This window comes from Aegilops tauschii, chromosome 3 (assembly GCF_002575655.3).
Source record: "Aegilops tauschii subsp. strangulata cultivar AL8/78 chromosome 3, Aet v6.0, whole genome shotgun sequence".
Classification (NCBI taxonomy): Eukaryota; Viridiplantae; Streptophyta; class Magnoliopsida; order Poales; family Poaceae; genus Aegilops; species Aegilops tauschii.
The window spans coordinates 90,037,839-90,051,419 of NC_053037.3; the positions used below are offsets into that span (position 1 = coordinate 90,037,839).

General features: G+C 48.7%; 1 protein-coding gene and 2 long non-coding RNA genes across 3 annotated transcripts; 2 read left to right on the forward strand and 1 right to left on the reverse strand.

Annotated features, from left to right (window-relative positions):
- Nucleotides 1-356: 356 nt before the first annotated feature.
- Nucleotides 357-2,802, forward strand: LOC120976510 (uncharacterized). The gene is made up of 3 exons (XR_006671806.2): nucleotides 357-545; nucleotides 1,821-2,025; nucleotides 2,544-2,802. It is a non-coding gene; the product is annotated as an uncharacterized lncRNA (long non-coding RNA).
- A 1,628-nt stretch (nucleotides 2,803-4,430) lies between these two features.
- On the forward strand, nucleotides 4,431-7,580 carry LOC141042284 (uncharacterized). Its single transcript, XR_012204350.1, has 3 exons — nucleotides 4,431-4,535; nucleotides 5,467-5,621; nucleotides 6,914-7,580. It is a non-coding gene; the product is annotated as an uncharacterized lncRNA (long non-coding RNA).
- A 1,038-nt stretch (nucleotides 7,581-8,618) lies between these two features.
- Nucleotides 8,619-12,252, reverse strand: LOC109782220 (cytochrome P450 734A6). Its single transcript, XM_020340832.4, has 5 exons — nucleotides 11,731-12,252; nucleotides 10,411-10,634; nucleotides 10,045-10,292; nucleotides 9,558-9,948; nucleotides 8,619-9,442 (listed from the first exon to the last, which is right to left on the reverse strand). Exons 1-5 carry the CDS (start codon nucleotides 12,005-12,007, stop codon nucleotides 8,987-8,989), a joined length of 1,596 nt encoding a protein of 531 aa, XP_020196421.1. The 5' UTR covers nucleotides 12,008-12,252; the 3' UTR covers nucleotides 8,619-8,986.
- Nucleotides 12,253-13,581: the final 1,329 nt, after the last annotated feature.

Consider the following 13,581-nt stretch of genomic DNA (forward strand, 5'->3'; position numbering starts at 1 on the left):
AGGTCAGTGTTTTTATGTATCAAACCATGTCAAAGTTTGATTTAGACCGGGATTGCATAGTTTAGGGTGCAATCGACCGGAATTTCGACTTGAGAGTTCATTTCGCCAAACCTCTACGAGTTTAGGGTTTAAAATGGACTTTTTCCATTTTAAACACGTCCTTTTCTGTTTACCAGAGTTTGCGACGACGGTACAAGTGTTTCTTAGCGCAAGTACAAGTGTTTTCTTGTCCAAAGAAGAGACCGTGACAGTTGGCACTGAACAAGCGGCGCCCGGCGATACCCCGTCGAAACCGGCCGGGCCCGGCGGCACGCAGGTGTCCTCCCTCGCACTGACCCAGCCTCCATTCATTCAAAAAAAAAAAAAACATGGCGAAAACAGCACCACGGAGGCGGCCGCGGCCGCGGCCAGCGGCCACGCATCGAGACGACGACGGCGACGCGAATGATTGGGAGGAGAGAGGGGCGTACGGCGAGGCGATCCGGGCAGGGCGGAAGGCGACAAGGGGAAGTGGGCCGCGACAAGATCCATGATCCGAGGAGATGGTACTCGCCCCCTCCTCCCCGCCTGGATTTTTGTTCCTTCCCCGCTCCGTACTTGTCTCCACCCGCTTGGATCTTCCCGGATTCCCTCCGCATTATGTATGCACTGCGCGCTGGGGGCGGCGCGCGCCTCCGCCCGATCGCCCTAGGGCTCCTCCGATATCGATCGATCCCTTGCGGCCGCCGCTGCCGTAGGGGTCGAGATGCGCCGATCGAGGGTGAAAGGCACGTTTTAGTTTTTGCGGAAATCCGGGCCGAATTCCTGCTGGATTGAACGGATGATTCGATTGGTGCTGCATGCGGCGGTTGAGGAATGTGTGCGGTAGGATGTCGATTTGTGGTTTCCGATTTGAGAAATTCGTAGAACATTCAGCCCAATCTCGTTATTATTGTCGAGAAGCTTCCCTTATCCTCGAAGCTGCGGCCTCCTCCCTTTTAATTTAGTGAAAACATGCACCGGCAAGAGAGATCCGACTAATTATTCAAATTCGACGGTCCCACGTTTGTTCCCTTCCAAGGATTATCAAATTGCAACATCAGGGGGTATTTTAATCTGGGTTACATAAATATGTCACCCTTGGATATGCCACATCTAAATCACTAAATGCCATTGGCTGAATATCAGCAACGAGGGCTGGATTCGGTGCTGACATTGCACAACTAAGGAAGAACTGTGTCTGTCAGATTGACCGAAATCAGGTGGGAAGATTAGGGAGTGTAGGGAATACAAATGGTTTATAGGGAGTGGAAACTGGGGAGAAAGAACAGGAAGAGATGATTGTAACCTTTTACACTTGTTATTAAGCCTCAGGTGCTTAATGATTAAACCACTCTGAAATATCATATAGATGACTTCATGGGCTGTGTATTACTAGTGGTTGACCAGTGTGATGCTGACCCTTTAGTACTAACACCTGTCATGGTTAGTTTGCATCAGCTTATGAAACATTCCATAGCAGTTATGTAAGCAACTGAAAGATTCCACTGTTAAGAGCAGTACATTGGTTTCCTTGGTAATCGGATCCAAAGGTGCTATATCCTGATATTGACAAAGTGAATGTTTAAGTTATCTAGCAAATACAAACTTCTATTGAACTGAGGAAAAAAAAATCCTCGATCTGGGGAAATGTTACCGACTCATTTCCAGATAGCACATTTCACCTGACATTGTCTCTGACGGTGTTGCATGCCTGCGTTAGGATGAATCTTGTGATAGTTGAAGTTGGTATAGCACTCGACCAGTTTCTGACTCTCTTGAATTTTATTGCGCAACTTCAGGAAAATACAGGGAGTTTAGAGAAAGATATTTTTACAGTGAGATAACATTGGCCAAAGCTGGATGTCTGCAATGCTGCAGCCAAAGCTATGACATTGTCTAAACAGTACATGTCAGCAAGTGGAACGCAGAACAGTTACTCTGTGAGAAGGTACCCAGATGGGTCATGAGAGCTGCTCAATGCCTGGTGTTGGCAGTCATGATGTGGTAAATATTCCTGCTTCTACATTCAATATCTATACACTGATGGGCTAGTATGGGCCTGAATATGTTTCTGCCATCAACTTTGCGTACAGTGATCATATTCATATGGACCTTTCCCCACCCCCACCTCTCTATCTCTCTCAGCTCTGCAGTTACTGCGCAAGAGACATTCATTGATAAATACTCTTACTGTTCTTGTGTTTACCTGCTCGGACATCATTGCTGCAATTTATTAGTTATATTGCTGAGGCAGGCAGCATCACAATTCATGAATTGGTATCAAAGATATAACTACTTCATTTACTTTCGTGTATGCCTGCAAAGTTCTTTCTATTCAAATGTCTTGTTTGTTCCATTCAACTATTCACCAAAATGCCTGCAGAGAGTATAGTCTTGCTCATTTACTTTCTGTGTATATCGGAACCATCCTCCCTCTTCAAATGGCCCGTTTGTTCCTCCTGTAAAAAAGCATGCAGATAGTGCAATCTAGTTCTTAGCTATTCTTATCCCTCCCTGTTCAGGTGAGATATAATTTCAAGACGACAATGCCCTTAGGTTGGTGGAACATCCATTATAAGGAGGATTCGTAATAAGTGGGGCAGTAATTAGTTTGATGATGCTTTTTATTTGGTCTGCCGTACCAGTCCACCAATCCCTGTTATACATTTGGGTATTATCAGAAGAGCACAGTCACGTGATGCACATGTGATGCCATGGATTCTTGGACGAATGGCATGATCATCGATTCATGGTGCCTGCTCTTGGCATCTGACACAACAGGTCAGAATCACGTATCCCCATGTTGGTATGTTTTCATGTAGTCTGTTGCGTACATTAATTTCTTAAATATAATTTTAGTTGCTTTTCTAACAATACACGAAACGATTTACGCTGGTTACAGCAAAACTATGGCTATTTACCTAGAAATTGTATTCCATGATGACTTTTGAGCATCTATTCATGCCGTTAAGAACTGAACCAGACAGTTATGTATGCTGGACATGAGCTATGCTTAGAAACTTAGCAAATGGGCAATCTAAAACAAACATAGCAAGCAGGCAGTCGAAAAGTACTGTGTGACTAGATCAATGAACCTGTAATGACAATGTCATGGTGTTGTAACAAATTCAGTATGTTAATTGTCACACATTTTCAAATGTTAGCTTTGGGATGAGTTAGTTGAACAAGGAGACTGTTACTGTTCATGCATAGATGATGATCATGCCAATAAGGGATCATGAACACTATAGCAATTGAACAGACATCTGCACGGTGGGGGAAAGATGTATAATGCCGGTGGTTAGTTTTTCCCCTTTTTAAAAGAGGAGTATCCAGATCAGATATTTGTTCCTATATCTGCTCAATCCAGGCTGGACCAATCTAAGGACAAGAGCCAAGACCCACAAGAAATTTGGGCAATGAAAAACTTGTACTGGCCTTGCTTTGATCCTGGAACAGTGTATGCCCGTGGTTGGAGGCATCGAGCTAACCTTTTCCGATAGCAAGAACAATGATTTCCATTTTTCCCATTACTAAAAAGACGAGAGAGAAGATACTTCCTTGCTATGAGGCAGTGAAAGCTGGAAGGACTCCAATCATCAGGACGCAGCTTGGCGCGCTGCTGCTGTCTACTACTCTCCGACATAATGGCATAATTCAAGGGTGCTAAGGGCCACAAGGGTTTGGTACGTAGTGCCCCAAGGCACTCAAACAAAACAAAAACCAAACGGTCTACGTGATGGGATTAGATTATCTTAAAGACCATAGGTCTTAGGGGATTTACTGGGGGGTTGTAATGCCAGTAAAAAACTAATTAGATTTGGGTCTTCAAGGTCTCCCTCGGTAAGTCTATGAGCTGGAATCCATGGAAGAGTGTACACTCCAAGCATGTCGAGATCATCATATCTTTAGATAGTTGAGAGAAGGTTTGGTTGGCGTGAGCTTGATTTGTTTTCTGTGGTGGTATCGGAATTAGGAGAGAGCTTGGGGTTAATACGGTGTTCCACACCCTGATCACAGCTGTGCAGTCGTTGGTCGGACGGCTGTCGGGCACGATACAGTTTGTTAACTGACGGGAAGCTTTTTGGCGGACCTGCTCTCGCATGTGATGCTAGACCCTCTTGATCCTGTCATTTGGCCTGTGCCGGAAGGTACGGCTGTAGAGAACTTTTATGTATTCTTTGTCGCTTGTTTGATGTTCTCTCCCTCCCAATTTGAGTCTATTTGATGGTAGAATAATATTTCCATGGGGTACAATGGTGAACCATTACATTAGTTTTCTTCCGTTGCCTAGCACGTGCTCTGTAATATTCCCATATCGGTTCATTTTAAATTGAGGCCTTGCTACTTCTTTCAGTCGTTATTATTTTCTGGATTTACAACCTTTTCATCTTTTTAATTTCCACTTGCCCTGATCAGTTTTCTGCTGGATAGCTACAGCCTGTAGGTGCTGCAGGAAAATGACAACAGCACCTTAAGTTAACGCAGCTAGCGCCCGACAACGTGTTAATGAGGTCTACTCACATCTCGTAAAGAATCAAACGTGCTGTACTGTCTTCTAATCTTATAAAACAGTTGTTTTCTTATTAAAACTGATAAATAAGTTGAACTTACAAAATATATGCTACAAAACTTCCAAAGCTAATGTCAGAAATTTCTAGGCAGCAATCTACTACCTCTGTCCGGAATTAACTGTCACTGAAATGAGTGTTCACCCATTTTAGCTACAATTAATTCCGGACGGAGGGAATATATTTCTAATGGGGGTATATTTTGGAGTTAAACTCGAGAATTGCTCCTCGTTTGCACTTTGTATTGATTGTTGAAATTTAAAGTATTACTGTGTTGGTGAATTGACATGCACATCTGATCCAGTGCTAGCTCATATAATGTATGTTGTTTCACATTAGGCAAGTACATAACCATCTTTATAATAGATGTGTGGCCGGTGCTGCACTGGGTGGATGGACAAGAGATACTCCATTATTGCACGAGAACCAACTGTTTCACATGAATATTTTGTACGGTCTCCATTTATATTTAGGTTGGTCTGACTTAAAAAGGCAAACAGATGCCATTTTAGTACTAAAGGGGGAACTCAGAGATATGTTCTCTCTCGTGGTCATTTGGGTCATGTTACATTTTGTTGCATAATACAAATGCTAATATTTAATTATGTGCATAGACAAAAATGCACTTTATGCGCATAGATTTAAAAAATATGTAGATTTCCATAGATATTTTCCTGCTTAGGACAAAACTTAAATCCTTGAGTCATTTTGGGATCAGCTCGTATGAGAATGTCATATGAGAATGCCACCTGCTTTCATCATATGGAGGGCACTGTATTTTAGCTACTTGGCTTTAGCTGGCAATCTCAATATAGTATAAGCTAGCTACAGTTGAGTTAACCTAGATTAATGATCCTGTGATCTCCTTTTGCAGATAAACAATGGAACACCCGAGACTGAAGATTTTTTTTGGAAAGCTCACCAAGAGTGAATGATCATTTTTGCATCTTTTAGATTGATTGGTGCATGGAAAGAAAGGTTCCCGAAGATGCATTTGGTTGACTGGCAGCAGAGAGGAGAAGATTACTGGTGAGATGTGCATTGCCCCTAGGAGGGGAGCAGGTTTGCACAAATTAACAAACTAAAAAGACTATAGTGATAGAGGACAAGAGACGATTCCTTGGTATTAAGACATCCATCTATCCCATCCCGCCTTCTTCACGGACCTCACCCCTTATTTTTCTGCTCAAAATAATCATGTTCGCACTCATATGATCCTGCAGCATGCATTCAGTTATCCTCGAGTTCAAACCCTGTTGCCCTGATCATTTGCTACTGCAAAGTCCCTATCTTTATATGCTTCAATCACATGAATGATGAGTTCAAAAAAGAAAGGTAGCCTGCTATGATCATTGCATGCAGAAATCTAATCTTGTGTGCTGCTACATACTTTTGCAGCATGTGGCGATTATGCACCAAATAGAAACACATATACAAGTGCCACTGCGGTCCCATTTCAGTCCGATGTTTTGAACCATGCTGCACAACGGCCCTAGCCCTCCTAGTGAGGCTAAACATGCCTTCCTCCCGGAAACTTGTCATAAACTGTTCAATAGTTTATGTGTTGCGCCTTTTTATGACGCCATTGTGATGGTAAAGGTGTTTCAAGCCCCCCGGATTTTGATAATAAAGCGCTCTTCGCACGCCGGCTAGAGATTAGTGGAGAACCCCATGACCAATTATGTGTTAACTGTTAAGCGATAGTTAACCCTAAACCTACTCTTATGAAGATTTAACAGTGTTGAAGCCACTATGTGTTTGTTTAATCGTAAAGGTAATTATGCAGTGCGTTGGGGTCACATGCTCTTTTGGCATGCCCAATTGCTTCATTTGTTTTAGGGCACATTGTTAGGATAGGGAGGAAGTGCCATCTCACTACGATTAATTAAGGGCAAGGAAGGATGCTCTCTGGCACATGCCTTCCCTTATGGGGACCAGAAACACATGGGAGCTACATAACTAGAGCCCCCCCTCAAGAGGAACAAGGCTGTGGCCCCCTTCGGAGATCTCTAAGATTAGAGCTTTCTTGCCCATAACATCACCATATTCCCCTTCCCTGGTCCAATTTCCATAGTAAATTACAGGTGCACGACACTAAAGCGATGGTTGAAAGTTGTAGCATGTTAACTGTCAATTATGTTTTCTGCCGTCGGGCAGCTGTATTTTCTACTCGACACTAAAGCGATGGTTGAAAGTTGTAGCATGTTAACTGTCAATTATAATAATGAACTGAAAATAAATGCTCATGTTAAAGCACTACTGGTAAAGTTAGCAAGAGGTGAATCGTCTCCGAGATTGATTTCCCCATTTGTGATTTTCAGCATTGCTTGGAAGGAAAAGCGAGTGTTTCCCAAATGACGCTAAGGTCTTAAAAGGAAGATGACAAACAGACATCTGCGGGGGAAAATGTGCAGCTGAGGGGTTGGATGTTGTGCAGGCATGAGTTTTTTCCTTTTGCCCAATCGAGATTGGCTTTGGGAAGAAGAGAAAGGCGTTTGATGGAGGCAGGTCCGTCCGTCCGTCCGTCCCTCAGGTGGGGAGAAGAGCCTGTGCTCCACCTGGCCAGTGAAGTGGTGGCTGGCTGCCCTGTCAATGCCTTTGCCTTTTTTCACAAAAGAGGTAAAAAGGAGCTGTGCACTTGAAACTTTGATGCTGGCAAGCCTACACGTACCGGGCATTATGGGAGTACCTCCTGTCTGTGGAGCTTGTGAGATTATGCAGCAGCAGCAGCAGCAGCAACAGCAACAGTCAATTTGGGTATAAGTAAATCCTGCTGTGCAATGCAATGCACACTGAGCAGTGGGTGCCCCTTGTTCTTTTTCTGCAGATCAATGATTGGGAGTTTTGAGGCATATGGTAGGTACTTTATGGTTTCTTTTACCCTTAGGCGGCCGCTGTAGGGCACTAGCTGAGCTTGTGCCCCAGATTGTTTGCAACACAGTTAAGCAGCATGAGTCCAGGAACTGGGACTTGAGAGTGAGCAATATACTACTATGTAGAATTCTGCTGCGGCTGCAAGGCAAAAACATTCCCTGTGCACAAGGACAAGTGTGCCTGTATCATCATATTGGAAGCATGCGTTTGTTTATTAATAACCTCGCCATGGAAACCGGTAAGCAGCAGGTGAGCAGGTTTCTTGTGCTCCATGAAATGAATCTGGTCTGAGCTGTAGTGATCCAGATCCAAAACTAAATTTGAATAATTTTGCAGATCCCAAGAGCCTTGCCTTGGCTGTCCCAAGTACTCCCCCCCCCCCCCCCACAAGCACAAGCACAAGCACAAGCACTGGAGTCCAATCCACTCCAGCAGCAGCAGCAGCAAGCAGGGCAGGTGGCCATCTCATCTCATCCCACCCCATTTCCATGCATCCTCTTGTGTGATGCAAACAATGTTGCAGCCAGCGCAGTCTGACAGAGGAGATGAACAGTTCGCAGGCCCCTCCACCAGGTCCGGTGCGGCAGGCAGCGCCTTTATCGGCCGCTACAGTCCCGGTCCTCGGTCGGCCCGCGATCGCCCGCCCGCCCTTGCCAGTGGTGAGTGACAGCTTGCCCCGACGCCGTACGTACATGTCCCATGTGTGTTGCGTTGTTTACAGAGGAGGTGTTAGCAATGGAGCTGCTGATGATGCAGCGATGCTGAGGAGAGCAGAGCAGGCGCACACTACCATTGCTATGCCATGATCAAATCTATCTTCTACCCTTCGCCTATCTGCTGCTTGATGCTGCTGCTGCTGCTGCTATCTTGGCTGCCGTGCTTGCTCCAACTGTGGCACACCATTTGTTCCCTTGGCAAGGCACTCTTAAATGGCCCGCACCCAGCGGTGCCCATCTCTTCCTTTAATGGCTTCTACTCTGCATCGCGGGAGAAGGACCACAAGAATGACAGAGAAAGTAATCAGAGGGGCACTGTGGCGCCACAATCTTTGCATCATGCATGCATCTCTCATACCTGCCTTTCCTCTCGTACTCTTTTTGCCTCTCCGTTTATCCCCTCGCGCTTGCCAAAGAACAAAAGGAACATGGCATGTGTACAATTTGCAATCTTCCATCCATACACACCAAACCCCATCCATCCACCGAGGAAGAAACCATCATCAACCCGAAAAGGACAGAAAAACTTGGGAGACACAGCTCAAGCTCAAGCCTTCTACACTGTTACTACCTCTCTACTAATCTAAGCTGCTGGCAGGCATTATATGTTAGTGCAGTACAGTACAGGGGGGTGGTTCTTGTAGTCATTCTCTTGGTGGTACCAGAGCTTTGCTCCAGTGATCTCCGCCCTGGATATGACAAAGCAAAGCAGCACACACCATGAGCAGCACATGGTCATTTCGGCATGTCATTCTGCCAGTCACAATTCGCACTGACAATGTTGTTAGTGAGTTCATCATCTTTTCACACATGACGGTCTGGCGTCTGGGATGATGAGCGGGATCGGAAGATCACGGGCGCGCCGTACTGCGGGTGGAGGAGCATCAGGACCGTGGGCGCGTGGACGTACTTGGGCGACAGCCGGAACTCGAACCGCTGGAGAATGATGGCCACCGTGAGCTTGGCCTCCAGGAGCGCCAGGTTCTGGCCGATGCACATCCGCGCGCCTAGCCCGAAGGGTATGAAGGCTGTCGGGTGCTTGGCCGCCCGCGCCACGCCGTCCGCGAACCGCGCCGGGTTGAACTGGGTCGCGTCCGGCCCCCACAGCCGCGCGTCGTGGTGCACGGCCATGATGGGGATCAGCAGCTCCGTGTCGCGCGGGATGTGGTAACCGCCGAGCACCACGTCGGACTTGGCCCGCCGCACCGTCGCCACCGCCGGAGGGTACAGCCGCAGCGTCTCGTTCAGGATCATGCCGAGCTGTCAGGGGAATCGGCAGCACGCGGTCAGGTCACGCACTACTTTCCGGGAGGAGGCTGGTTTGAAATGATGGTGGAAATGTGCGTGTCAGGGTGCCAGGGAACACGTTGCTTACAGTCTTGAGCTTGGCGAGCTGCTCGCGGCAGGGGATGTCGTGCGCGCCGCAGACTTCGAGGACCTCCTGCCTGGCACGCTCCTGCCACTCCGGGTGCATGGCGAGCACCACGGTGGTCCATGTCAGGAGGTTGGACGTCGTCTGCTTGCCGGCGAAGAAGAACGTCTTGCACTCCTCCACGATGTCGTTCACGGTGATGGGGCTGACCGGCTGCCCTCTCCTGCCGCCGTTGCTGCTGGCGTTGATCATGAGGCCGAGGAGGTCCTTGGCGCACCCTTGGAGCCTCTCGTCGTCCGTGGCCTCCTGCCGCCGGCCGATGAGCGTCACCAGGTTCTTCCTGATCTCCTTGTCCAGTTTCCACGAGCTCGTGTTCTTCTTGGTCGGCAAGAACCTGGATGCGTAAGCACACACAAGTTATGTTACTGTGCATTACTTTAAAAATCAGTCAGTACTCTATTAAGCACAGTAATTATGTTTAATCAAGTACCTGTATCCAGGGATGAAGACCTTGCGGAATGCCTCGGAGGCGAAGGCCATTAGCTGCGTCTGCAGCTTGAAGACTGCCTTGCCGTCCTCGTAGCTCCGGCCAAAGGCCGTGCGCGTGATGGCGTCCTCTGTCACGATCTGGAACCACTCGGACACGTCGATCTCGACCTCGCCGGACGCGGGGTCGGCCATGGTGACCCACTTCTCCGCCATGTCCACCACCGTCTTCCCGATGAACGGCAGCAGCATCTGCGGCGTCGCCATGCACGTCAGCACCAACCACAACCCGATCGCATCACCGCCATAATGCCCAAGGAGGCAAGGGCGGCAGAGCCAATTTGGTAAAGGAGGGGACCGAGCGACCGACCTTGAGGTTCTCCATGTGGAAGGTGGGCGCGAGCACCCTGCGGTGGTGCGCCCACTTCTCGCCGCGCAGGCTGACGAGCCCCTCCCCCTCGAGCTGCCGCACCATGGGGTGCGACTCGTAGCGGTCGAAGTGCTCTGCGCGCGAGAGGAGGATCTCCCGGATGAGGTCGGGGTCGGCCACGGCGAGCCGCGGCGTCGGGCCGAACCATATGAGGAACGTGGAGCCTGTGAGCAGCAGCAAAATTAAGTGGCCGTGAGCGACAAGCAGGCAAGCAAACGAGGGGATCAATGATTGACGAGGGAGGCCATGTTCCGCCACATCAGCATCCACCAGACTCAGCGGGAGAAGACGCTGGCATGGCATGACACGACATGGGCACAAAAATACAGACATAAATACATACAGCAAGGTTACTGGTACCGCTACGCTAATTAAGCTGCAAAAATGCCAATGCGGCATGAACGCACAAGGCACCAGGAGAAGACGCTGGCATGGCATGGGTACACACATATACGTAGAAAAATGCAGGCATAAATACATAGATACATACATACAGCAAGGTGGCAATCAGTTCCCACGACTACTAAGCTGCAAAACTATGGCCCAAGCAAGATGAGTTACAGTCTGAAGAACGACTAGTACTATAAGCAAGCAGAGGATGGAGCAGTGGCAGGTGGTGGAAGAACTGGTGAGGGACTGCGACGGGGCAGCACAGCAGTGGATGTGGATGTGGATGGCGTTGCGCAAGGCCATACGGGAGTAAATGGGAATGGCGACGGATGGGCCGACGGACGGTGGCCGGCCGGCCGGGGAAGCGAGGGGGGAGCAGAAAAGGAAATGTGTAGGCTCGCTCATGTCCGAGGGGGCGGCAAGCAGGGAATAGACCCGTGGCCACCTAACCGGGCTGCAGCCGGGGGACAGCGATAACGAGAGACAACTACGGCAAACCACTCCGACAAGCCAAGGCCAGGCGCTCGACATGCCACTTAATGCATGTCACTCCAAGGCGGCATTTCGGGAACAAGACGCGCTCGCTCGACAACAGCTGCTGCAAGTTGTTGCCGCTGCCTGCCTGCCTGTCGCTCTTCTCTCTTCTCTCTGTTCTGTTTGCCACCGATCCCATTCTCTTGATTTTCGTTCTGAATTTTGTTTTCTTTCCTTGTTCTCTTCATTCATCAGATTAAAAGGAGGCAAAAAGAAGAAGAAAAAGAGTTTGTCGTTGGGAGATCAAGCAAACAAAGGAAGAAGCAGAGTGTGCCGAGGAAGACGAAGAAGCAAGCAAGGCCATGGAATGGTATGGTTGAGGACGTATGTGTTTACCGTAGATTTTCTTCCAGTGGTGGTAGAAGGCGAGGACGCGGGGGAGGACGTTGTGGGAGCGGTAGGGTGGCGGCATTGGCTTGGCGGAGGCGGCCACCATGAGCGCCACCATCTCCCGGACGCACCCGATGAAGAAGCGGTAGGGCGGGCCCCTGATCCCCTGCCGCGCGAAGTGCTCCTCCACGCGCCGCGGCCGCCACCACAGCACCTCCATCAGCTTGGCCGCCACGTACGCCAGCGCCGCCGCCGCCGCCGCGATCCACCACCAGCCCATCATCCGCACCAACAGCACCGCTCAATTCTATGTATGTATGTATGTATATCCCCCACCTCTCGCCTCACTCACTCACTCGTTGAGCTATGCTGTGTCGTCCGTCCTCAGAGAAGAAGAAACCAGTAGAAGCAGAGGAGAGAGGAACAGAGGAGGGCGCGTGAGGTGGCAGGAGCGGAGACGTGGTGTGGTGAGGTGAGAGGAGAGGAGAGAAAACGGGGGTGGATTTATATAGGGGAGCTGGGCTCTGGACCAGCATGTGTGTAGTAGTAGGAGGATTAGTATCATCGCTGAAAGCGTCGGATGGATCCATCGGTTTCATTTCATTTAATCTAGATAGAGGGGGGAAGGGAGGGAGGGGGCACAACGATAAAAGCTGGCCGAGAGCGAGACAGAGAGAGGGATGTGATGTGGAGCGAGCAGGGCCGGCGCCGTTGGAGCCGCCGTCGCGGGGATTAATGGCGGGGTCAACCCAAATTGGCAACTTTGTTCTCTTTCGTTTTGGCCCGCCTTCTCATTTCTCTCTCTCGACCTTTCTCTCTCTAGTCTCTCTCCCTCGAGCCTCAACCTCTCTCTCTCTCTCCTGGCGCCCTGTGATAACGTGCCAACACTGTTCCATTTTCACCGCTTCGCTGCAAAACTTTGCCAGTGTGGTGTGCGCAGCACCGGTTGCGGCGTGCTACAGAGAGGATTCTGCTCTGTTCTCAGCACCCTCCCCTCAGATGGACATTGCTGCCGTGCCGTCCGTCCTTACACGTACTGACATCTAATGTAGTAGTAGTAGGAGTAGTATGAGTAGCGCTCACTCATTCATGTTGCTAGTATCTCTCTGTGTGTGTAATTATCCTTGTGCTCTGCTGTGCTCTGCTCCGCACTGTGCCTGGTTGTGTGGCATGTCAGTCAGGTTGTTATGTGCGTGATGCGGGGCGCCTTTTCTCTCCTTTTACAGCAGCAATGGCTCCTGCATGTAGCTTTTGAGGGGCTGCCTGGGTGGGGTTTCATCTCATCTCATCAGCCATCACCCTGATGAGATTGATGAGATCTCTTGAGGGTTATGTGCGGCTGCATTTTGCTGTATCGCCCGCGGTTCTACCTTTTGGGGGATGGATCATCATGGATGCAAGGGGGCAAAAGAAAGAAATACAGGGGGCTTTGTGGCCTGTGGGCTCCTCCTCCTAAGCCTAACCTCAGAAGAGACAAGGGCGATTGGAAATGCATCAAGTCTAGTGTTTCTTTAATTATTTTTTTATTATATGTGTAGTAGAGAAAAGGATGATAGAGTGCAGGAAAAGTGCTGTCTATGTATAATCAATCAATCATACACCGTTAGGGCTGATAGGTTCTGTTCCTATAGCGGAATTATTAGTGCCTGTCTAGTTTACATGTACTTAGCCTTTGCTCTGTTTTTTTGTGTGTGGCTGAGCTGAACTAAATCACACCGCTGGCTATTATTAGGAGTAAACCGAGGTTAGATTGACAGTCTCTGCAGTGTAGGGAAATCTTTGATCTGCAGTATATACTTAAGAAGTTTATCTCCACAATCTTATTTATCTTAACACACAGTTATGACATATGTCCCA